This window comes from Bidens hawaiensis, unplaced genomic scaffold (assembly GCF_021521415.1).
Source record: "Bidens hawaiensis isolate Kalapana, Puna unplaced genomic scaffold, B.hawaiensis_p1.1 tig00008566_1, whole genome shotgun sequence".
Lineage (NCBI taxonomy): Eukaryota > Viridiplantae > Streptophyta > Magnoliopsida > Asterales > Asteraceae > Bidens > Bidens hawaiensis.
In genome coordinates this window covers 557,777-582,676 of record NW_027491617.1, presented here as the reverse complement: position 1 = coordinate 582,676, position 24,900 = coordinate 557,777, and the positions used below count along the sequence as shown (strand labels likewise).

General features: G+C 35.8%; 3 protein-coding genes, 1 non-coding gene and 2 pseudogenes across 5 annotated transcripts; 5 read left to right on the top strand and 1 right to left on the bottom strand.

Moving 5' to 3' along the window:
* The first annotated feature begins 679 nt into the window (after positions 1-679).
* Positions 680-4,934, top strand: LOC143529548 (SNF2 domain-containing protein CLASSY 4-like). The gene is made up of 3 exons (XM_077025321.1): positions 680-2,487; positions 2,560-2,718; positions 2,856-4,934. The coding sequence occupies exons 1-3, from the start codon at positions 856-858 to the stop codon at positions 4,752-4,754; spliced, it is 3,690 nt and encodes a 1,229-aa protein (XP_076881436.1). The 5' UTR covers positions 680-855; the 3' UTR covers positions 4,755-4,934.
* Positions 4,935-5,965: 1,031 nt separating this feature from the next.
* On the top strand, positions 5,966-6,083 carry LOC143529569 (U5 spliceosomal RNA). Its single transcript, XR_013134681.1, has one exon. It is a non-coding gene; the product is annotated as a U5 spliceosomal RNA (small nuclear RNA).
* Positions 6,084-7,302: 1,219 nt separating this feature from the next.
* On the top strand, positions 7,303-12,706 carry LOC143529562 (F-box protein At4g00755-like; annotated as a pseudogene).
* A 2,549-nt stretch (positions 12,707-15,255) lies between these two features.
* Positions 15,256-18,080, top strand: LOC143529519 (vesicle-associated protein 2-2-like; annotated as a pseudogene). Its single transcript, XR_013134676.1, has 9 exons — positions 15,256-15,310; positions 15,396-15,470; positions 15,540-15,621; positions 16,231-16,346; positions 16,423-16,599; positions 16,918-17,163; positions 17,265-17,342; positions 17,647-17,794; positions 17,831-18,080. The product of XR_013134676.1 is annotated as a vesicle-associated protein 2-2-like (transcript).
* A 932-nt stretch (positions 18,081-19,012) lies between these two features.
* LOC143529560 (large ribosomal subunit protein eL43-like) lies at positions 19,013-21,813 on the top strand. Its single transcript, XM_077025330.1, has 6 exons — positions 19,013-19,114; positions 19,668-19,697; positions 20,567-20,606; positions 20,749-20,837; positions 20,942-21,024; positions 21,529-21,813. The coding sequence occupies exons 1-6, from the start codon at positions 19,013-19,015 to the stop codon at positions 21,590-21,592; spliced, it is 408 nt and encodes a 135-aa protein (XP_076881445.1). The 3' UTR covers positions 21,593-21,813.
* Positions 21,814-22,807: 994 nt separating this feature from the next.
* On the bottom strand, positions 22,808-24,611 carry LOC143529547 (uncharacterized). Its single transcript, XM_077025320.1, has 3 exons — positions 23,628-24,611; positions 23,300-23,561; positions 22,808-23,175 (listed from the first exon to the last, which is right to left on the bottom strand). The coding sequence occupies exons 1-3, from the start codon at positions 24,419-24,421 to the stop codon at positions 22,996-22,998; spliced, it is 1,236 nt and encodes a 411-aa protein (XP_076881435.1). The 5' UTR covers positions 24,422-24,611; the 3' UTR covers positions 22,808-22,995.
* Positions 24,612-24,900: the final 289 nt, after the last annotated feature.

Sequence of the window (24,900 nt, the reverse complement as noted above, 5' to 3'; positions counted from 1 at the left end):
TCAACAATTATTCATTATTTATTTATTTTAATTGTAATAATAATAATTATTAATTGTTTATTAACTGTTAATTTTTGTATTTGCTACTGTCATTGTATGGTGTACGGTGTGTTATCTTCGTTGATTAGGTTTATAGATTGTTGATTGTTGATTGTGACTTGTTTCGTACTGTATGATATATATATATTATGTAATTATTGACTGTTGATTAGTGTACGGAGTGTGATCTTCGTGAATTAGGTTTAGAATTTGTTGAATGTGACTCGTTTTCGTGTTTTTCGGAGTCTGATTTCGTGTCGGTGGTAATTTAGGCGTAAAACTGTGGTAGTTAGGTGTTTAATGAGGAGTTAACAAATAGATAATTAATAATTGTTGATTGTTGTATGGTGTGTGATCTTCGTGAATTAGGTTTAGAATTTGTTGAATGTGACTCGTTTTGGCGTGTTTGAAAGTTCGATGGATTTATCGGTTTCGTGTTGCTGGCAATTTAGGCATAAAACTGTGGTGGTTAGGTGTTTAATGAGGATTTAACAAATAGATGATTAATAACTGTTAACTGTTAATTTTTGTGTTTGCTAGTATTATTGTACGCTGTACAGTGCGTGATCTTCTTTAGTTAGGTTTATAATTCGCTGAATGGACTCGTGTTGGTGTTTTTTTGAAGTTTGATGGATTATCGGTTTCGTGTTGCTGGTAATTTAGGCATAAAACTGTGGTGGTTAGGTGTTCAATGAGGAGTTAACAAATAGATAACTAATAATTGTTCACTGTTGATTTTGACATTGCTAGTGTGATCTTTGTTGATTCGGTTTATAACTTGCTGAATGTGTTTTGTTTTGTGTTGATTCAAGTCTGATGGATTTCTCGAAGACGAAGTTGCATCAGCGGACGCGTTCTGCTTACGATAACCTTTACAAAGAGTACAATAAGAAGAAGAAGAGTAATGAGAAGCCGCTGAATAGCGGCGGTGACGGCGGCAGTGGCAGTGGTGGTTTGGTTGATGAGAATGATGGAGATCGTGTCACGGCTAGGGTTAGTGGAGATGTTTATAAGGATAAGAGTTCTAGAAAATTAAGTGAGGGTTTAGGGGGAAGTAATGGCGGTAGGAATGAAGTTGGAGCTGTATCGCGTAGAACGAGGCTTGCGCTTAAAAAGAGGGGTGAGAATTTAATGAAAGTTCAGTTAATTGATGAATCGGAGGATGATGAAGATGATATGCAGAATCATGTGAATTCTGGAATTGAAGAGGTTTCCGAAGAGCAAATGATCGAGGAGACATTACGAAGGGGTCGATCTCGTAAAAGAGGTAAAAAAGTGAGCCAGAATAGTTCTGTAGATGATTTAGATGAAGATTGTGGCCGCAAGAGTTCCAGAACAAATGATTCTCAGCAAAACAGTGCTTCTGTTGCTGCTGCTGATGATGCTCTTTCATATCCAGGTGATAGCTGTTTTGGGAGAAATGCCAGTAACTCCGAAAATGAACCGGATACAGGGCTATTGAATAATGCTACTGTTTCAAATGGTGATTGTTTGAAAGGGAAGGGAAGTAAAGATACTAAAGATAGCAGTTTAAGTTCACGTGGTTTTGCACTTTCACCTGGTTTGGAACTTGGTGAAAGTGATGATGATGATGATGCAGGTGTAACCTGCTTGGGTGATGATTCTGCATGTTTAGAAGAATATGATCCTTCACATAGCTCTCGTGTGGAAAGCAATGAGGTAAAGGTCAGTCCAGTGGAGCTGGACTCAGTTCAAGCAGATGCAGATGGAGATGCAGATGCAGATGCTGATGTTGATGCGGGGCTAAAGTCATATGAACAGGAAGAAGATGATCCACAGAAGCCGGTGTCACCTGAAGAGAATAATGCTGTTGCAGAAGATAAGGAGGTTATTTGTTTGAGTTCTAGTGACAGTGAGGATGGTGAAAAAGATGACTATAAACCTCATATTTTCAATCCAAAACCTGTTTACATGCCTAAAAGCAAGACCAAGAAAGTTGACTTTTTTGTGCCTGTGGTTGGTGAAAAGCATAAGCGCTATGATAAATCTGTCGAGCGGGATTCGAAAAAGAGGCGGACCGATGCAGATTCTTCACTTGGTTTTGTTAGAAATAATAACAAAACCGATGAGGATACTTGTTGGCAATGGGAAGCAGTTGAAGAAAAGGGCCCGTCAAAGGCTGATAAGGTCACAAGTAAAACCTTTGATCAATTTGGAGGTAAAGTCAATGCTGTGGAGATTCTCAAAGATGCAATGATGCATGAAGGGGATGGTGATAACGTGTTTAAAAGGTATGTTGACATTTTTACAGAAGACATACCTGAAGAAAATACTCAGGTTGTTCAAGTACAGTCGTATAAGTTTAAGTTTGAAGATGAGGAGGATCCAAAGCCAGATAAATCAGAATGTGAGATAGAAATGGATGAGCTTTTTGATGAGATGAACATGTGCTTACAGCTATCAGAAATTGGTTCTGACATCTCTATGGTAAGTTTTCATTTATGCTAACAAAAAATATTTAATGATGTGTGGTTATAATGATATTTATGGTATGCACAGGTTAACCGTGATGATGCTGACTTCTTGGTGGATGGAGCAGATCAAGCTACTTGTTGTCACCATGGAAAACATGAACTAACCATTAATGATGAGTTTGGTATAATTTGTAGATATTGTCCGTATGTTGAGATGGAAATTAGAGATATTTTACCACCTTTGGTTAGTCTTCTCTCTTATTTACTAGCTTGCAGCTTATTATTAACAACCTATATTACATTTATTTGTTTTGTTCTTTAAGTGGTTTTGTTTTATTGGATTTGATCACATGCTTCTGGTTGATTTGGTGTTTTATGCAGAGTAAGAACGGAAGGGGTGGGCATGGCAGGCATGATCATGACCATGAGAATGACAAATCAGACAACATGAAGTTTTCTGACCTAAAGTTGGCTGACTGCAATCAAGACCGTCATCATGATTCTAAAATGAATGAATATGAGAAAGGAACGGTTTGGGACTTGGTTCCTGGTGTTAAAGAGTCTATGTATCCACACCAGCGTGACGGTTTTGAGTTCATTTGGCAGAAAATAGCTGGCGGGATCTACATTGATAAGCTAGAAAAACGTCTTCCTACTGGCGGAAGTGGATGCATAATCTCTCACGCTCCCGGAACTGGTAAAAGTCGTCTGACAATCGTTTTTCTTCAGGCGTTTTTGAAAATGTATCCGAGTTCTAGACCGTTGATCGTTGCTCCTCGCTCTATGCTTCTTACATGGGAAGAAGAGTTTAAAAAATGGAACACTGAATTCCCGTTTTTTAATTTAAACAACACTGAGTGTTCTGGTCAAGAATATAAAAAAGCTGCCACTTTTTTAAAAAAATTCGGAGGCATCAAAAGCCTGAGCGGGAGCCGTTGCCTAAAGTTATATTCATGGAAGAAAATACCGAGCATTTTGGGAGTTACTTATAGGTTGTTTGAAAGCCTTGCTGGTGAAGAAGGAAAACGTAAACGATCTTCAAAGAATGATGAAGATGATCTTGTGAAAGACCTTCTTCTTAAAGTTCCAACTCTTTTAGTACTTGATGAAGGTCATACCCCCCGTAATGACCAAAGTCTTATGTGGAAGACGCTACTTAATGTCAAAACCAAAAGAAGCATCATTTTATCAGGAACACCGTTTCAGAACAACTTTGATGAGTTATACAACACTTTATGTCTAGTGAACCCATTATTATCTTTTGGCGGTTCATCATTTAACGGTGTGAAAGCTACTAAAAAACGTGGATGGAAGCACAATGCAGCAAAAGGTCAATGGGATTCTATCACGAGTTCGGTTAAAAAAAGTCAACAAAAGTTACAAGAACTTAGAGCCATGATTGACCCATTTGTTCATGTCCATAAAGGAACAATTCTTCAAGAACGACTCCCGGGGTTAAGGGATGCTTTGGTTGTTTTAAAGCCCACCAGAACACAAAACTCACTTATGTTAAAAATGGGCGGGTCAAAAGCGACTTTGAAAACCGACTGTTTAATGTCCTCAATATCTGTCCATCCTTCACTTCTTTCCAAGGACTCTCCTATATGTACAGAAGGGTTTCATAAAATGCTTAATAACTTCAAAAACGATCCGAAAGCTGGAGTGAAGACCGAGTTTTTGATCGAACTTATTAAGCTATGTGATGCACATAATGAAAAGGTATTGGTTTTCAGTCAGTATATTAGGCCTTTAGTGTTTATAATGGAACTTTTGAACGCCAATTTTAGATGGGTTGAAGGTAGAGAGTGTTTGTATATGGACGGTACACAAGACGAGAAACTAAGGCAAAGTTCAATTAACACACTTAACGATCCCAAAGGTGAAGCCAAAGTTCTTCTTGCATCACTTAGGGCTTGTTCTGAGGGGATCAATTTGGTGGGTGCTTCACGGGTTGTGTTGCTTGATGTTCATTGGAACCCGTCCGTGGAACGACAGGCTATAAGTCGGGCTTATAGGCTTGGTCAAAAGAAACTGGTTCATGTTTACCATCTTGTTACTGGGTCAATGGAAGGCGAGAAGTATATAAGACAAGTTGAAAAGAGTCATTTGTCCGAATTGGTTTTTTCTTCAAAAAATAAAGATAGTTCGAATAAAGTATCATCTGCTGTTATAAAAGATAAGATTTTGGAAGAAATGGTGCAACATGACAAGCTGCAAAACATGTTTGAGAAGGTGATTTACCAACCGAAAGAAGCGGATCTGATCGACACATTCGGTTAATATCGTGCAGATTTGCGTACTGCTCAGGTACTCTTACGCATGGTTCTTTTTTCTGTTCATTCGGTTTAACCTCCGTTTTTAAACCTGTTCATTTTATGATTGTTATCCAGCACCAGAGGAGACCTGTTATTAATCGGTACATGCATGTTTTTTGGCCGTCTTAACTTGTTTAACGGTAGTTTTTTTGGAAGCTTTATTATTTTTTTGTCTTGTTTGTATGTTTAATGGATTTAGCGTCTTTTTTGATGAATTTTGCGTAATTGTAAATGTGATGATGGAACTATGGTTAAATCTATGCTGTAATATATCTTCAGATGTAACCTTTGATGATGATTACCTTGATAATAATGTCACATTACTGATTTAGACGACATTAGGACTGTAGTTATAATGTTTATATATGTCGATTTATAAACTGCATATTGCTTATGACGACGGAGGTCTCCTATGCATGTCATGTATGACGAATAAGGGAGCCAGGATGAAGGCGTTTCATTCGGAAAACAAAGTCATACACTGTAGTAACACAATATAACATGGATCAAGTCATAAGCTGTAGTAACAAAATAGTTTACCTTAATAATGACCAAATTTAATGCTAATCAAAGCCCCATTGATCCACTTCCGCCATAAATATCTGGTTAATTCAAGTAGGTTGGCTTTCAATACACGCATTAACTCCGACTAACCATTACTAACAACTCGTATTCACTTCTTATGGTGACTCACTTTCGCATTATGAATTTGAATAGCAATATCTCAATGAACAATGTTGCCGTGGATGAGAACACATAACACATAATTCATTGATCGATAATAAAAGTCCCTACACAATTCATAAGTCGGGTTTTAGCGCCAGTCAAGTAGTACAAAAAATACTCGGTATCAGAACAAATGTTTGGAGTGACCCTCTTCTTAACCAACTTTTCGGTTCCAGTTTCGGCTTAAATGCCTATAGGATAACATTCAAAGGTAGGTTTGCCATTAACTTTATAAGAACAAAGATTATGTAAATTATAATGTCCAATAGAAGTTGCAAATAATGATACTATGGGTAGAAAATATTTTGGGAACACATATGAAACCTTTTAAAAACACAAGTGTATGTCAACTGTCAAGTTCATCTTTCCATCCCACATCGGCTGCTTACATAAAGAAGAGCATTACAAATGAGTATTTAATGCAAGCAGGTATGCCTTTGAAAGGCACGCAGCCACGCTGTGAGCACAAAGCGAACTATTCTTTCGCCTTTTACTAAAGAATACCGTGTGCTCGCTGCATACAGTGGCATACGCTTATTTTTGGAGGAACCTTCTTTTGATGAAGGGCTCCAACAAATATCTTAAGTTTTAAGTTTTGTCTTCAAATAACTCTTCATGTTTTGATATGAATTGGGTCGGTGACTCAGTGCTATTATATTATTATTATTATATAATATAAAATAGAAGTTTGGCGTAAGAGTATTATTGGTTTGTTTTACATTGTGAGATTGACTAAGTAAATTTTTTTATTTTAATAGTTAAATGGTTATTCGTGTCAATTCACCGCCGTAATGCCCGAGACTGAAAACGTTCGGGTTTATCGACAACGTTGGCACACCAAATTCACGTCGACTCACCAACGAATGTAACCGAAAATGACCAAATTCACGCTGACACACTGTTGCACGACCAAGATCGACAAAGCTCCTATTTTACAGGGCCTGGGTTTCATTACGACCAAGATCGACAAAGCTCCTATTTTACAGTGCCTGGGTTTCATTGATCCACCGCCGTCTTAATGAACATAACAAAAACCAACCGAATGTCGATTTTGTTTTTTATGTTTTAATTCTGGTACATTAACGAACGTGTCGGAAACCAACCGAACTTGCGTAGACTCACCGCCTCAACTCCCGTGATTGACAACGATCGGGTTTTACCAACACTCGAGTTATACCGTCCGACACTACCCAATTGCTCCACCTCAATTTTTATAATTTTTTGTTTTAGTTCCGGTACAATAACGCATGTAACCGAATACCACCCCTGGATTTTACCGCCTATTCCAGCGACACGGATTCAGATATCGCCACCCACTACCATATGTGTAAGTATTGCAACTCTTTCAATTCAAAGATTTTGAGGTTCTACAAAACTTAAAAAAACTTTAGGGTTTATTAAGCGTTAACCTGTTTGTGTGAGGGTTGATAGAACCTAAATCAAATTGGGGGTTAATAATCCTGTTTTGAGCTTAAGGTTACGTCTAATTTTTCATGTTTGTGTTTGTCCAGGAACAATCTTTATTTTCTCAACGGCTTTGCTGGATTTTTGGGAAGTTAAGTTATGTTTTTCGTTGTTAGGTAAAAGATGGTACTTGGAAATTATTGAGTGTTTTATTTTGGATATGTTTTTTAAATTTGATTTAAGGTGTAGGGTTTACATCAATTTTCTTATGTTGGTACTATTAATAGCATAAGTTTTGTTGAATTTAGGGAAATTTGCTTTTGCTGGATTTGCTTCTGACATTTTTTCACTCCTAAAGTTTTGAGGAAAACATATTATTGATTATGGTAATATTTTACCATATAGTGCCTTCACAAGATTCTGAACTGGGAATATCATCTAAAGATACAAGTCAGTTCATTCCAAATGATTCAGAGGTAAGTTATAATGAATCACCTTATATTTTTAGCATCTAAACTATTATAGCATTAAATACACTCAATTTTGAATCACTTTTCATTCTTAGCATCTGAATTATTTGTTCCATTTATACCATGACTAGAGGAGGAGTCATTTTTACCAGAAATGTGTGATATAACCTCAATTGCAGAGTTTGAAATGAAGGTAAGTACAAGCGAAAGTTAATTTGTCCATGTTTGTACATATAAACATTTTAATGTGTTTGTTGTGATTAGCTAGGTTGATTCAAGTTAACATGTAATGAGAAATCCAACAGAAGAAAGCGGGTAAGCATAATCACCATCTTTAGCCATCCGACTCGGTTTTAGAAAAACACAAGGCTTGCTTGAAATCAGCTCGTTGGTAAGCGAGCCGATCCGGCTCGGTTTGTAAATGGACCGAGAAGCCATAGTTTGCAACAAGTCAAGGTAAGCTCTCGACTCATTAGCTTGTTTAGTCGGCTAGCTAATTGCCTATTTGGCACATTTAAATTAAATCACACATTTTAATATCTATAAATCATAATCTAATTACTAATACATATGAATTATATGATATAAAATTTACAGTGTGTTAATTATGTAAGATAAAAATATTATTTGCACTTTATTAACTGGCATGAAGTTTTAATGAGCGAGCTCTAGCTCAACATATCCGCTCACTAAGTTAACGAGCCGACCTGGTCAGTTTGTAAACGACTTAAGCCAACTACGTTTGTACACAAGCCAAGCTGACTCGGTTTGGAACCAGCCAAAGTAAGCTCGGTTCATTAGTTCAAAATTTAATAAAACTGTACTAAATTGTAACGGGCCTAGATGTTACAAATGAATATATAAACGAACGTACATGAACAAACTTAAACTACATTAGCATACACGAATGATCACAAACTTAAACTATTAACAAGATTTGATCTCCACGGATGTTTTGTTGTCTGACCCATCTTTGAAACCCATCTTTATCGAAACACAAAAAGAGGTATTGGCCTTTTGTGGGGTTCATTTAGCTTTGTAAAATTTTTAAAGAAATTCAGTCTTAAGGTGATGCCATGTTGCTTTTTATGTTCACAAAAGGGGTGGATATTATAAAGGTTCTTCACAATATATCATGTAGCTTTTTATGCTTGTGCTGAGCTTATAGATGTCCAGGTAGTGTAATAAAATTATAACACTTAATTTTGTTATAATAATTGATTGCTACATTGTGACTGTTAGATTGCTTGTCGTGTTTGATGTTGCAGGTTGTGGATACGCTTTAAGTGATGCTAAAGAAGGCCACCAAGACAACTGATATGTTCATATTGATGCGAATCATGAGGTAATAAGTTACATAATTATAATAAAATACTTAATTAGTTTCTTATCTTATATGAAATACTTGATTAGTTTTCTATATTTTGAGATTTGAAAGTACATATCTTGTTCCGTTGGTTTTAGTACTGACCTTAATTTCAGGTGATTACGACTTAAAGGTCATTTGACATAATATAATTTTAAAAACCGTGGTTTTTTCGGTTTTAAGCATGGTTTGAGTGCGGTTCAGATTCCGATTTTTAGTTGGTCTGCGAGCCTACACGAGCCCAATATTTATATAATTTTTATATAATGTTTTAAGTATGTGATGCGGTTGAACAGAAGCAGATGGCGCGGTTGTGATGTTCTGTCGCATGTACGCCCGTCTATAGCAGATCTGACTTACTTATAGATGTTCATCCTCCCCAGTTTGCAATTGTTATCAGCGTTAAATTACTTTCTGTTATTTCCATCGAATTTGTTTGTGTTATCAAATTATCCATGTGTATAATTTGTCCATTATTATGTGATTTCAATCTATTTTATTTCTAATACAATTTCGTTAACCTAAAACAGAATCCGACTGCCACATAGGTGAAGCCCACCAAAGAAGATGAGGAGAAGCAAAACTATTATTTAAGTAGTACTTTTAAGCTCACTTTTAATACACTATAACCATTGATAGTCCTAACAACCAAGCACTTCAATTATTTTAGGATGATTTTTAGTTGGATCTGATTTGATTCCATTAAATATAAAAATGTTACGGAAGTACATTATATAGAGAGTTCTTTTGTTACACCACCGCCTGCTAAACAGTCCCTGGGAAAGGCCAGCACTCGAGCTAAATCTAGCTCAGCTTATGTCTCTATCTCAGTCACAATGTTGGTACGGGCAACACGATTGTTGGACCTGAGTATGATGAAGATTGTAAACTACACCACCTGGCTCCTGCTCCTGCTCCTGCTCCTGCTCCTGCTCCTGCTCCTGCTCCTGCTCCTGCTCCATCAGATAAGCCCATTAAAACCTTGGACTATTTACCATTAGGGTGCTCATTATCAAATTGATCAAGCTTTATATTTTGTTTGAGGTATTCATTCATATAAAACATAATTTTCATTCCAAAATTACATATATACATGCTAGAAATGATAATGAGATAAAGTGGAGAAAAGGTCAAAGTGACAACTGACAACCGATCTTCACATTGTTAAGATGTTAGCTCTATCCACAACTAAATATGCTTTATATGTACAATCAAAAATATATCTCGCATCTCTTTACATACTAATTTATAAAGGAAAATCATTCAAAATATATTAATTGTCATGGTCATTTCTACATATAAGCTTCCTTCTACGAACCTAATAGAGAACCCGATGCTGCATCAAGAAAACATTAATACAAGCACAGAAAAAACGTGTTGTCAATTTTTGCTCCCGCCGCATCGCGCGGGTATACTACTAGTATATATATATATCTATTACTATATATAATAGATATTAGAGAGAGGGTATTAAAATGTTGAAAATTAAGAGAGAAAGGCTATAAACGTTGTTTAGGGGTTGAGATTGTGCATGTTGTGATTAAAGAACTAACTTATCAAGGTAAGGTTTACATTTAAATTCATTATGTTTCTTATTACTATAAGAATTAAAAGTGATTGAGGGATAAAAAAATTGTTTTATTGTAATTATCAGGTCTGTCGAAAGATAATAGGGACAAAATAAAATTCAAGAAAAATTAACTAGGATACACTTGCCAAGCAGCGGGTGCATGAAACTTCCATTTATGACACATATTTACAATCGTATGATATTACTGGTGGAATAATCAACTCATTTGCTTATCTCAAATAAGGCTGTTCACGAGTCGAGCCGAGACAGGGAAACCTCAGGCTCCACTTGTTTTAAACTGAGTTGTCTTAGCTCAGCTCACTGTTGAAATTTGGCTAAAATTTTGACTTGAGCTTGGCTTGGTTTTGAACTAATCTGGCTTGGCTCAGTATTGAAATTGAGCAGACAATTTGACTCGACCTTAGCTTGGTTCTGAACTAAGCTTGATCGGCTTGGTTTTGCTCAGTTTAAAAAAGAATACCATATAAATTTCAAGCCAATACATAATAAGCTTAAAACGATTTCAACGAATACAAAAGGCTATAATGATTGGGTGTGCACAATTGTAATGTTATATTACGGTTCTACATTTTTCTAATGTTTGTGAATTATTATTAGTTGTCTGTGTTTCTAATAACTGGTTGAAATACAGGCTAACGGACTTAGCAAGCAGCTCTGTATGAGTACATTTCCTCAGCTCGCTTGCATTACTCGTGTAGTCGGACCGAGTCATGGATACTCAAGTGAGAGAGATCACCGGGCCTACGCGTCTCTGTTTCGGGCGCTCACTTCATTTCCACTAACTTATTGCATTGCTGATCCTGTGAGCGCCTCGAGCACCAACAACTACCCGCAAGAAAGCATCATGAATACTCTAGACCCGAGAGACACAATCCGCAACCGAGGTTCTTATTGGTCAAGTTGCCTGAGCTGTATTGGTGGTTATTTGCAAGTTGAGCTGTTGGGTCGGGTACAGAAACAAGCATCAGATGACAAATATTATTTTTGGTGATTATAATATTCCTAACAATTCAAAGAGTGAATTACAGACGCTCTCGTTTTAACAATATATGAAATTGCAAGTTTTGTCATTTGGCTTCAATAATTACCCTAGATGTTCTTTTTTGAAAACTATTGCACATATTTGGTCGTTTACACTGACTGATATCTTGTTTTTAGGTGAATGTGAAATGAACAAATTACCCTTAGATTAAAAAGAACAAAAAAAAAGTTGCCCAAGGTATTGGTTATATGAATTAGTAGGTGGGGCCCATCAGATTTATTTATTTATTTGCGTTATTTTAATCTAAGGGCAATTCAGTCATTTCAGATTCACCCAATGGGTCGATTTGGGCTAAAGCTGAACCAAAAACCAAAATTTCAGTTTTGAGATTTTGAAAACCGTTTGGTTTCAGTTTTTTGGGTTTTTGGTCAGGGTTCTGTTAAGTTTCAGACTTTCGGTTTTGCTATTTGGTTTCAAAATTTAGGGGCAATAAACCTGGTCAAAAATAATAAATTTTGGTCTATGTTTTTTGTTACTTGATAATTGGTTATTATACATTTGAGCTAAAATGTTTGGGTTAAAGCATAAATTAGATCATTATAAATTATCTAATATTCAAACTTAAAATGAAAGTCTGTTGGTTTGTTCCGTTTTTTTGGTTTTTGTTACACGGGAAACCGAAAGCTCGGTTTTTACAAAAACCTAAAACCAAACGTTGGTTTTTGGTTCAGTTTGCTAATTTCGGTTTTTATGCACACACCTAGAAAAAGATCATACCAGTGAGAGGAAATGATTGAATGCATGCAAAAGCAAAAAAGAAAAAGAAAAAGGCATATAGTGTATTTGTTGAAGCCAAAGGTGAAAACATTCAATTTCATATATCGCCAAAGGACATAATCTATAATTTGTTCTAATTAAAAGCATATAGTCCAGAGTTGTCATTCGTGTCGGGTTGGCGGATCAAACAATGTATCTCTGAAATATGATGCTGAGAAATTTGGACTTACCGTTTCCAACGGACAGAATGGTTCACTTAGCACCAGTTTACTTCCAGTACAACCTCCCAGACAACTCACTTAGGGTAATTTACAAGACTTTATGCAGATCGTAGAAGCACACGACGATGGTGTGGAATACAATGTATGGGCCGATGAGCTTGATCCTATTTTATAATCTAGGTACAATATGTGGTTTTGCGTGTGGCGTATCACTGTATATAGTTTCTGGTTTCTTATGCTACAAGTTTCTTCGGTTTGATTTTGTGTCGATGATTGGCATCTCGAGCTGTAATGTTTTGTTACGAGGCTTGTTGACGTTTGTGCTCATGAGGTTTAATTTCAAGTTTTGGTTATTGCGAGGGTTAACTTTAAAGCCGTAGCAGGAATTGAATCTGAGTCTCAAATTTGGGAACTCAGGAATTCTATCGCTGTATCACTTCTATACTCAGTTTAGTGTTTTTAAAAGTCTTTATTTCATTATTTGTTTGTCAAAAATGTGGGCATGTGGCTTTTTGGAAGGACCGACAAACAAAACTGTTGCCAACTCAATTGATCAAGCAAAGCTATTCGAGAATGCTCAGCTCGCTAAAATCTCAAATCAACCCAAGCTTAAACAAGCTCGAGCCTAAGAGTAATCTTGTTCTAATAAACAAGCCTGTGTTGAACTTAAACGTGCTTGAGCCCAAAAATAAGCTTATTTAATCAGGGGTGTTCGGTTCTCGGGTGTTCTTTAATCAGTCTTGGGTTCAGTATTTTTTTGTTGTTGTTTAATCAAGTGCGGGGCTGCTTCAGGTCGGGTTATGGTATGTTAAGTGTTGTTTACTCAGGTTTTGGGTGGCTTCGGGTCGGATTTAGTAAGCGAGTTCGGGTTGGTTTCAAATGGGCCATATTAAAAAAACAACTAACAGGAAAATGGGGAATAAGTTCAGGATATTCTAAATCGTTTTATTAAAATTTTTTGCTTATTTTTGAAAAATATAAGATCTTATCCGTTGAACGCCATTGACTTTTACATAAACTTTTACAACAAAGTCAAGTCTGACTAAAAAGGTCTATTTCACTTGTATGGCTGAAAACTCTTATTTGGCTCGTTTGGCTAAAAAGTTTTTATCGAGTCGGTTGGCTTAAATGTTTCATTTGGCCCGTTAACGAGGAAAATTGGTAATTTAGGGTCAAGTTAATGGTATTTTGAAACTGAACTGAAACGAAACCAAAAACTGAAACAAAAACAAAACTGAAACCAAACCGAAATCAAAACTGAATCGAATTAAAGTAACTTAAAACATTTTTTTGATGTTAGGTTTGACCCATTTAACTTTTAAGTCAATTTCACATACTGAACTAATTGTTATAATTGCTAACATGTTGTGAATGTGGACTGCAACTGGTACTGTGTGGCTGTGTGCAATGCCTCAAGTGTCCTAACTATTTTTTAATTATAGTAGCACTTTTGGAATTGATGGATGATATGCCAGTAGAAATTGAACTCTTGAAGGGCTATGTTTCCATATATGTGATATTCCCTGTTATAATAAAATACCCATGTTTGTTACATGTTGGTGATATAACACAATCCTAGATCATTTTTATAGTGTCATTAGGTTATTAAACTAACTATTTTGTTTATATTGAAAAGAAAAGAAAAGAAAAATGCAGATGTGATTATAATATGATACACGATTAACATATCTCAAAAGGACTGATAAAATAAAACCAATGATGACCGCATAGCATATTCTCAACACCGCAGCATCGCGCGGGTCTCCGACTAATGTATATATATATATATATATATTAAAAAGGAACTTGCGGTTAACTCAATAAAATTCATTATTCATCAGGCAAGCAAGCCAATTATTCTCTTACACGTTGCAAAGCTATACCCCACTATTATTCAAGGTGTTAGTTACAATAGGGGGTGCAAACGAGCCGAGCTCGTTTAACTTACACAGAGCTCGAGCTTGTCTCGTTTTGAGCTCTATCTTCAAAGCTCGAGCTCGGCTCGTGAGTGGATTTTGATGCTCGAGCTCGGCTCGTTTACTATTTATCTAGTATTTTTCATATAATTATAATTATTTTTTTCTATTATAATTTTATTATAAAATAATATATATTATTTAGTTATTTATATTAATTTTTTTCATAACATTATATATATTAATTAATAATTATTAGTATATATTTAAAAAAATATATAAATAACAGGCTCGTTTAGACTCGAGCTTAAGTGAAGCTCGGGCTCAGGCTCGTTGTTCCTTGACCACCACGACGACAGTTGTTAGTAGCAAGAACCAATTCCTTGACCTAACCGATTTGGACTACATCAGTATCCGATTTCTCACCGGTAAGATATTTCATGTTGTTCGATTTCTTTCATTGTTAGGGTTTTCGGTTTCAATTGTAAAATGAATTGGTTATGTGAGTAAATAATTAAGCTTCTGAATTGGCTTTTCACAGCGTAACAGACCTTCGTTGCATATTCAAATTGGTATAATTGTATAAATGACATCGAATGTGATTATTGTATGGCTGTTCAAAAGGCTCGAATAAAAACTTGATTTGGAACATCCTGAGCTGAGTTGTAACCGAGCCAAAATCGACCTAGGCTCAGCTCCATCATGGCTTGAAACTACCCTGGCTCGACTCGGAATACATGACAATGACATCTTCAGTAGTAAAACTGATCTGCAGGATATCACCTGCCAACAACACACACTCACTAGTTAATCCCAATCAAATCGAAACAACCCTAGCGTTACTCAATAATAATAATAATAATAAAGGAACTTAATTAGACTCTATCATTGAGGTGATTATATTATATTATATTATATTATATTATGTTTTTATGTCTCATTCGACTAAGTGTATAACTAACCATTGATCATTTTTATTACCTACCTAGGATTTTGATTTCTCTCTCGGGAAGATGAAATCAGACATTTTGGAGATTCAACCTCTGGAACTTAGCTTCTTTCTTAATTTCATTCATAACAATAATATGCATATTATTTATTAATTAATTAATATGCTACTATTATATTACTTTCACCTTACTATATATACTAGTTGAAGTGAAGAAACAAAGCTCATGCTCTGTTCAGATGATCGATCAATAACACCAACCATCTTGTTGCTTTCAAGGTCCCTCTTCTTTCTTACTAACCAGTTATTATTATTATTATTATTCATTCTTAATTAACCCATATGCAGATCAAAACCACCAATCCCAAGAAGTACTGTGTCAGACCCAATACTGGACTCATTTTTCCAAATGCAGCATGTCACTTTACAGGTATTTTTATTATTATTAGACCTCTGTAGTCATAACTTTCCACCCCTTGGCACTATTTAATGGTTCAAGTTGAATAGTTCAACGGTAATTTTTTTTTGAAAATGGTGCCAAGTTGCGTTATGTATGAAACGCCAAGCAAAAAAAAACCCAAAACGCCCGGAGGGGGGGGGGGGGGCGTTATAGGCCAAAACGCCGTCCAAAACCTGCCACTACACTTGGTCTTATTATTGTATGCATACCCCTTTGAGTCGTCAAGTTGTTTGAATTCTATTTGATTATTAGAATATATTCCAACAATCTGAAATTGACTTTTTGCACTTATAATAATTTATTTTTGTATTTTGTAGCTTCATATTGTTATTAATCTCTACAAGACGCTCACTTTATTCTGCAAATATCTTATGATGTTTTTCTTATGCTGTCTACCTTATAGTACTTGTACTGCACATCATACTATGATCAATGACATTCTTTTCCAACATGTACATCTCTGCTAATGCCAACTAATAATTTAATACATGTCATTGCCAAAAGTTTCAATCATTTTTCAGCTTCATATGTAATTAATAATGGTGATTATTTTGTTTAATCTTTTTCTCGTTGATGCAGTTACTATGCAAGCCCCAAAGGTACCTCCTCCAGATATGATCTGCAGAGACAAGTTTTTAGTTCAAAGTACTGTTGTTCCGGAGGGAACAAAGGAGGAGGATGTCACATCTAACACGGTTAGTGTTTGAGTGATTAATAAACATACTGTCTTAATGGTATTATGGTAATTACTTTTATTATCTGATTTGTCAGTTTGCTAAAGATGATGGTAAAATTATTGATGAAAAGAAGCTTAGAGTGATCTTTGTCTTACCACCGGACTCCTCAGAATCATCACCAGTTAATGAACCATCAAAACTGGTGCAGTTCAATGAAAGTAGAGAATTGAAAGATGACATTGTCATTCAGAAAGAGAGCCATCATGCTAAGGTAAGATGTTATTGTATGTACTCGGTGTTGATCTTGGTTCTAAAATGCTTGCATCCGGATGCGCATGATGCACTGGTGAGATTGCATCGTGCTGCGGTTCCATGATGCGAGGATGATGATCCCAAAGTCGCATAATGCACAATGCGTTCTGATGCGCCTTTTTTTAGTTAAAGCGAGTTTTTGCACGATTACCTGTACCTTATGCATAGACTACTTGTACACACATAGTTAAAAGACTTATTTTGGTTATACATGAAATTTTTTTGGGCGTTTTACAGAAAATTGGTGGCTAAAATTATAGTTTGAAACTTGTGGCAGGTTGATGCAGGGGTAGAATTGTCCAAAGGCAATGATGAAAGCGTAGAGGCAACAATGAAGGACGACACTTTTAAAAGAGAAGAAGCGGAGAAAAAGATAGAAGAACCTGTAAAACCAAGCCAAGAATATATAATAAAAAGAAATGAAGAATTTATGCAGATGAATGATGCAGAAGAGCTGATATTAGCCAAAGATTTTGAAGAAATGAAGTCAAAAGTTAAAGAACTTGAGTTGAAGCTTACTGAGGTAAGTTTGTGTTTGTGCTTCAGTTATATGACTGATTTAAATAATTGACAATTTCAAGTAAAAATATCATATTGATTACCAAATGCTTTCGGATTTTTCAGGCTAAAGCAAGTATTGTACAACTTACAGAAGAAAAAAGTTCGGTTACTCAAGAGAAGAGCATCGTACAGGGAGAATTGGTACGTTTTTTATTAAAGCCATTTATTTATTGTTTAGTTTTCTCAGAAAGTAAATTAGTTAAATTGCTCAATAGTTTTAAAGTGTTATTGCCTATCTCTACTTGATGTAAAGTTTAATGTATGGTGGTCTTATTATGTCATATATGAATGGTGAGTATTATTTAAACTGGACTGCGTAATGTGTGATGAATGCATGTTTAATTATGCAACGAGCTGAAAAATTGAGCTCGAGCTTAAATGAGTAGAGACCAACACACGCACACCATTAGTGTTTTAAATACTACTAAAAGAAGTTAACTTGCAGGATATGGTGAAAAGTAAGAGGCGCAAAGGTCAGGTGGGATTCCCGTTGCTGTTTGTTCTGATGGTTTCTTTTGTTAGCCTTTATCTCGGGTACTTGTTGCACATTTAGCTGACTCTGACGGCCTCTTTATGTTTATATATGTCCGTGTGTGAAACTGATGTTTTGTGTCAATATAGTTGTCTAGACATGAACAGGTTACGCTATCGAGTCTTAACCTGGTTTTGAATTTTTATGAGAATTGTGGTAACAATGATGGCAAATTGGAGATGGTGTTTTAGTTGATTTCGCATTTTCATTTTGTAGTTGGCTTTTACAGGGAGCGTGTTGATTTGATTGATTTTTAGCGCTGTATGCTCGTTTACAATGAATTGCCAGTGCTTAATATCTGTTTACATGGCATTGTCAAGTCTTAAATGTTCTGTTTAAAAGATGGAAGCGACTGATATGACAAAGGGTGGCGTGTATATTAAAAGAAAAGGAAAAAGAAAAAAAAACGGGCAACTCACAAGAAGCAACAAGCTCAAGTGCTCAACTGTAAACTACACGAAAAGGAAATAAACGGGCCAAACGGTCCGAACAACAAACAAATCGCTTGTACCGCCATACACACCTCTTTGTCACTTTTATGTTTACCTAGATAATTTAAATGTCATAGAGTTGGTAATGGAACTAATAGTCGTCTTGTGATATTATATATATAGGCCATGGTTTGGTGTTATAAAAGGTTTTTTAAAACAGATTATTAGCTTTGTTATGGTTCTTATTCAAACCATTTTTATATATATTAAACATTACTGAGTGGTGGGGCTGTTCATGAACTGGGCCGAACCGAACGCAACCTTACTCATACTTGGTTTGGTTTAAAAGAGAGCCGAACCGAGCAGATTAAATTTAAAAGAACGAGCGACATTTTTATGCTTGAACTTTGTTTGATTTGAAACCAAGAGGCGTGGTTCGCCTTGGTTTTGCTTAATTTCGTACAAAGTTTTCAATTTTAATTTTCGAGTAAACTGCGGTTTTTGTCCCTGTGGTTTGACTAAATCTACGGTTTTAGTCCAATAGTTTCAAGTTTGTGATTTTCGGTTTTAGGGTTCCACAGTTTGGATTTAGTTTACAAATATTTAAAACTATTATAGTTTGGTTCATGTTTTGACCAATAAAATGCACAAACGAGCTTTGGCTCGTTTAAAGTACCACAAGAGCTTGAGCCTTGAGCCGAACTTAGGCTCGTTTACGTTTTTACCCCTCAAAATATATAAAAATAATTAAAATCGTATATAAAGTAATTAACAAGCAAGGCATGCCCGCGATTTTGAAAAAAACAAGTCACTATGGGGGACCAGGTTTGATCCCCACATACAACACTATGGGGGAGGACATGGGTGACTTAGTTAGGGAAGACCGTGATCTTTGTGATTTCCGGTTCGATCCTGAGAGCGTCCACGTTTTACCACAAGTACGCCTTCGGGTAGGTGGGTTTTCTCTAGAACTGGAGATAACTAAGGACTCCGTACAATTAGATTAGGCCAGCTAGCGATGACCTTTTAATATTGAGTTACCCCATATGAAGCACATTAACAATTCTTAGTTAGGGGTGCAAACGAGTCGAGCTGCTTGCGAGCTACTCAGGATCGGCTCGTTAAAAAGCTCGATCGAGCCGAGCTTAATCGAGCCCGAGCCTGAGCCTTAAAGTAAGCTCGTTTAATAATCAAGCCCGAGCTTCACTTACCGAGCCTGCCATTTATATAATTTTTATAAATACATATTTAATAACTATTAATTAATATATATAATGTTATGAAAAAATAAATAAAAATAAATAAACAACATATATTTTTTTATACATAAAATTATAATAGAAAAAATATATAAAAACAATTATAAATATATAAAAAATAACTTATAAATAGTAAACGAGTCGAGCCCGAGCCGAGCTCAAGCCTGAGAATCTACTCACGGGCCGAGCTTTGAAAATAGAGCTCGAGCCCTGTGTAAGTTAAATTAGTCAAGCTCGAGCTTAGTCCGGTAAACTCACCGGATCTTGCAACACGGTTAGCTTTATTCATATTCATATGTTAATTAATTATTTTACATATAAATTAATTAAATGAACATAGCCTCTGTTCGTGTTCGTGTTCATGCTCGTTCATTTATTAAACAAATGAACATAAACAAACTTCTCACCGAACCGAACGTTCGGTTCATTTACAGCTCTAGTCCTATTACACTAGAAACTAGTGCCAGAATTAATTTGTTGTATTTGAATTTATATTATACCAAAATTCATTGACATTTGTTGTTTCAAAAACAAATTCAAAAGACTTAGACATTGGAACTTGAAAGTCTAGATATTGGTTGGCTGTTACTTTTGGTGTTAGTGAAAATAGTCTTTAATTGGGACACAATTAGCGGTGTAAACAAGCCGAACCGAACCCGAGTTCAACTAAGCTTGAGCTTGGCTTGTTTTGATTTAGGAAAGCTCGAGCTCGGCTCCTCAGTTGTTTTTTCAAGCCCAGGCTCGGGTTTTTTTATTACTTTAAATACGATTTCAATTATTTTTATATTTTTGTTGAGAAAAAAAATATTAAATGAGCCTAAGTTCGGCTCGAGCTCATGTAGTACTTTAAACTAGCCAAAGCTTGGCCGTGTACCGTGAATTTAATACACAGAAGTCCATATGATGTAAAATTTGAAAATGCACTAGGCTCTAAACGAGCTTTCTATACGAGGCTCGAGCTTGGGCTCGATAACTAAACAGGCTTTTTTTAGGATCTCGAATTCTAAAAAGCTCGGTTCGTTTTGAGTTTTTCGTCGATTTGAGCTTCGGTAGCTGGTGAGCGGCTCGGCTCGTTTGCACAACATAATGACACTTATGTGTTGTCTGAATATTTTTTCATATTTTCCGTAAATTTGATTTCAGACGAAGAGGACAAAGAAGGCTGGTATCGTTGGAAAGTACGGTAAGTGTCTTGCATATCTTTTACACACTGCATTTTGTTGCAGTGTTTCGGTTCTAGCGTTATATTGAAACATACATTTGTTCTTTTTGAAATGTAATATTCAAAGAAACTGTGCAGTAACATATTACGATGACTCGTCCAGGTACCCGTTATGGCGCTAGTTTGAGAAAGCAGATCAAGAAAATGGAAGTGAGTCAACAAAGCAAATTCTTCTGTGAATTATGTGGCAAGGTAAAAGCTATTCTCTTTGTATTCGGTTTTAAACTTAGTGGGACGCAGTTACAAACTACTTGTGTTCGTGTTGATTAATAATACATTGTACTTGAATATCACAGTATGCAGTCAAGAGAAAGGCTGTTGGGATTTGGGGCTGCAAGGATTGTGGCAAAGTGAAAGCAGGCGGTGCATATACCTTGAAGTAATAATCATCTTTTCTCTTTTGTTAACGGGTCAAAACGCTATTTGATCTGTTGCGACTAGGGTGTGCATGAGTCGGTTCAATTTTGTGCTAAAACCGAACCCAAAAAGCTAAACGTTGGTTTTTGAGTTTTTGAAAACCGTTTAGTTTGGTTTCGGTTTTGTCATTTGGGCTTTGAAAATTTTGGGCCGAAAAAAAAGTGGTCAAAAATAGTGAATTTAAACTTACATTTTGTTAGTTTGTTATAATACGTTTGGGCTAAATATATATATTAAACTATTATACATTACTTAATATCTAAAATAAAAAATAAAATCTATAAGTTCGGTTCATTTTTTTAGTTTTAGTTGCACGCAAAACCGAAACCGAAAACGGAAGTTTGGTTTTTACAGAAAAATAAAACCAAAACGTTGGTTTTTTGCTTTGGTTTAGTTATTTCGGCTTCATGCACACCCTCTGGTTAGAAAATACTGATTGTTTTTTTATATTTTTTTGGTACTACAGTACTGCGAGTGCTGTGATGGTGAGGAGCACAATTCGTCAGCTAAGGGAGCAGACCGAAAGTTAATCGTTTTCAATCTGAAATTGTTTAGAATGATATCTCACATTTCATTGTCAAAGCTCCCATTTTACCCTTTTTTGTTCAATCATGTCAGACTGTTGAATCAATGAAGAATCACCTGAATTTATGTTTGTTTAAATGTTTTCATCTGTATTCTTGTAGCCAACTTGCTTTGATTGCTAGTTGAGATATTAAATGAAGCTTCCAACTGTAAGGTGTTGACCAAAGTTCACCTGTTGTAATATGATATTAAAGAGTGAAGTAACTATAGTTTTACTATATTATATGTCATTTATAACTTGAAAAGCAACATGTTTGACTTAGCAAAGCAAAGTCAAAGTTACATTGACTAAATTATGCCCTATGTCATTTAAAAAACATGTTTTGACTTAAAAAAAAACTTATTTGAGTTATTCTGATTGATTTTTAATGACAATTTAGTGTTTTAGAATCCAAACCTTTTGGCTGTCTTTAGCAACTGACAATGTTCATGGCTCTTAATTTAACTGAAATTAGCTTGAAGAAAACTTAACTTAAAAACTTAAGGGCTAGCAATAACCAAACCAAACCAAACCGATGAAACCGAACTGAATTTAACAAATAACTGAATTAACCGAAAATCATTTATCGGTTATTTTTATGAAACTTCGGTTAACTTAAGTTAACCGACCATTCATATATTCACGCATTTATATTCTCCATTTGATGTATTATTCCGTCATTTGTGTATTTATGCATCAATTTCATGTATTTCTATGTACAAAATTTTAGCACAAACCGATTTTGGTTATTAACCGAACCAAAAACCGATTGGTCAATTTGGTTGAGGATAATAACTGAACCGAACCATGCACACTACTACAGTCACAACTTTATTTGGTTGTGTTTCTTTGTTTTCATATCTACATGGACTCGTTCTTTAAAACGAGCCGAGTCTCCTCAAGCTAACTCGAATTGTATCCGAGTACGTTTGGTTCAGTTCATATCATATTCCCCTTCAACAAGCTTAGATATAAATTTAAACACAACACTAATTAATAACTATGCTGATATATATATTTTTTCAAGTGAGACACAAACATGTACATTTTACATTGAACATCAGAGGCAAAGGACAAAAGAAAAACCTCTCCTAATTCTCATAAATCTTGGTGGCTATTCAATGCAGCAATATTATTATTATTATGCTGCAATAACCACCTTCCTTAAACATCCTCTCTCTTTCATGTTACAAACCAACAGGCACTTTAGTGCCCTTTAAATCATAAACCTCATATACTTATTTTGCAGCCAGTACAAAGAGGTACAAACCATTACGGTGGTTCCAGATGTCACCGCCTCCTTGCATCACCATCAGTTACGGTTTAAATACTACTTGTCCCAAAAGCGGTTGAATTAGCACAAGAGAATCAAACAATGTCTAGCGGTAGATCATCAATGTCACCATGTTGATGCATTTGGTTTTGGACCGCTTTAACAGCTGCCACTCTTGCTGCGTTAGCAGCCCGGTTAGCTGCAGTCACCGCTCGGTACACCCTCTCATCTACATCGGCTACACATATCGCTTTCTCAGCTATACGTCTCGCTTCCTGTAAAAAAAACACAATGCCATAACTGGTCAAAAACGGGCTCGAGTCAAAAAGAGTAATTTTTAGTAAATTTTATTTTTTAATAATTAATATGATAGATCAGTGACAATATGACAGTATCTACCTGGACTGCTTTAAGGACTTTAACATGAGAAACCGAAGAAGATGATCCAGAAACCGATGAATTTTGAGAAGTTGAAACCATCAGAACCCCGTTATCCCAATGACCAGATTGACCGTCACCGTTTCTAAACGTATACATACCAAACCCTTGTCTTCTTCCTTCATGCCAACCACCCTCATACCGATGCCCATTCGCAAATCGATAAACACCAAAACCGTGCATTTTGTCAGCAAAATACTCTCCCGCATACGTGTCCCCGTTTCTGCATAATAATGTATCACATAAGAATCGTTAAAAATCAAAACTTTAAATTACAATAAACATTTACCTGAAATGATAGTGACCAAGCCCATGTTTAATACCGCCTTTAAACTCGCCAGCATACTTACTACCATCTTCACATGTATGAACACCACACCCATGACACTGCCCCTTAAACCACTCACCCGAATACATATCCCCCGTGTAAAACCGATAAACACCATACCCGTGTCTCAACCCGTGTCGATACTGACCCCGATACCGACTCCCTTTCGCCCACGTCTCGACCCCATAACCATCATACTTCTGGTCAACCCAATCACCTTCATACCTCCCATTCAAATTATAATAATAAACACCACTTCCAGAACACTTCCCTTTATAAAACTCACCCTCATAAACATCCCCATTACTATACACCTTCACCAAGAAACCCGAACCCGCGTTAGATTCAAACCGGGCCTTTGACCCGATTGACCAAACAACTAATGGGTGTGTTTTAGAATCATGATCTGACTTATAAAGCTTCAAACTTGGGAACTTTCGGGCGACAAATAACCGGACCGAAGGAATATTACCGGAATTTAAACTATTAATATTAACTGAGATAACAAGAACACTACATAAACCAACTATAAAGAGTATGCAGAGGTAAGATGATCTGTAACTCAAAGAAAACAAATAAACTGACGGCAAAAAGATGAGAATCAAAACCCTAAATTGAGCCAATTTCCACAGTTTTAAAGCAATTATTTTCGTCGCTACAAGTGCTTCTGAAGATGAACAACAAATTAACGATTTTTGATGATTATTTCTTCTGTAATTGTGATGATGAGGAAACGTTTTTGACTGAGGACTCATAATCACAGGTCTTTGTTCATCCTATTTAGCTGAATTTCAAAATTACGGTTTTGCTGAGTTTGAAATTGAAATTGGGGGTTTTGTTTTCTTCGATCCGAAAGCAAAATTGATGAGTTTAATCAATTATATATCAAATATTAATCAAAACCCAGAAAAATCTTGGATTCAATTTGATGATTTGGTTGATAATTTGAAAAGTAGGTTTTTTTGAATTTGAAATTGAAATTGGGGGTTTTGTTGTTCTTCGATCCGAAAGCAAAATTGATGAGTTTAAGCGATTATAAGTGGATTAATAATCAAAACCCAGAAAAATCTTGGATTGAATTTGATGATTTGAGTGAAGATTTGATGTTTTGTGGTCTGGTTTTTGGAAAAAGCAAGAGGGAAACAGAAAAGTGTCAAGTGGGATATAAATATGGTAGGGGTGATTGAGGTGATCATGATAATTAATGAGGCTGTGTTTGTAATTATTAATAATA

Bases quoted from the DNA above. Each gene is read 5' to 3' on its own strand.
- LOC143529548 (XM_077025321.1), top strand. From the start codon at position 856: ATGGATTTCTCGAAGACGAAGTTGCATCAGCGGACGCGTTCTGCTTAC. The intron at 2,488-2,559 runs GTAAGTTTTCAT...TGGTATGCACAG, and splicing joins TTGGTTCTGACATCTCTATG to GTTAACCGTGATGATGCTGA. The intron at 2,719-2,855 runs GTTAGTCTTCTC...TGTTTTATGCAG, and splicing joins GAGATATTTTACCACCTTTG to AGTAAGAACGGAAGGGGTGG.
- LOC143529560 (XM_077025330.1), top strand. From the start codon at position 19,013: ATGGGGGAGGACATGGGTGACTTAGTTAGGGAAGACCGTGATCTTTGT. The intron at 19,698-20,566 runs GTTAGCTTTATT...ATTTGATTTCAG, and splicing joins TCACCGGATCTTGCAACACG to ACGAAGAGGACAAAGAAGGC. The intron at 21,025-21,528 runs GTAATAATCATC...TTGGTACTACAG, and splicing joins GGCGGTGCATATACCTTGAA to TACTGCGAGTGCTGTGATGG.
- LOC143529547 (XM_077025320.1), bottom strand. From the start codon at position 24,421: ATGAGTCCTCAGTCAAAAACGTTTCCTCATCATCACAATTACAGAAGA. The intron at 23,562-23,627 runs GTAAATGTTTAT...ATTATTATGCAG, and splicing joins CTTGGTCACTATCATTTCAG to AAACGGGGACACGTATGCGG. The intron at 23,176-23,299 runs GTAGATACTGTC...TTTTTTTTACAG, and splicing joins AAGTCCTTAAAGCAGTCCAG to GAAGCGAGACGTATAGCTGA.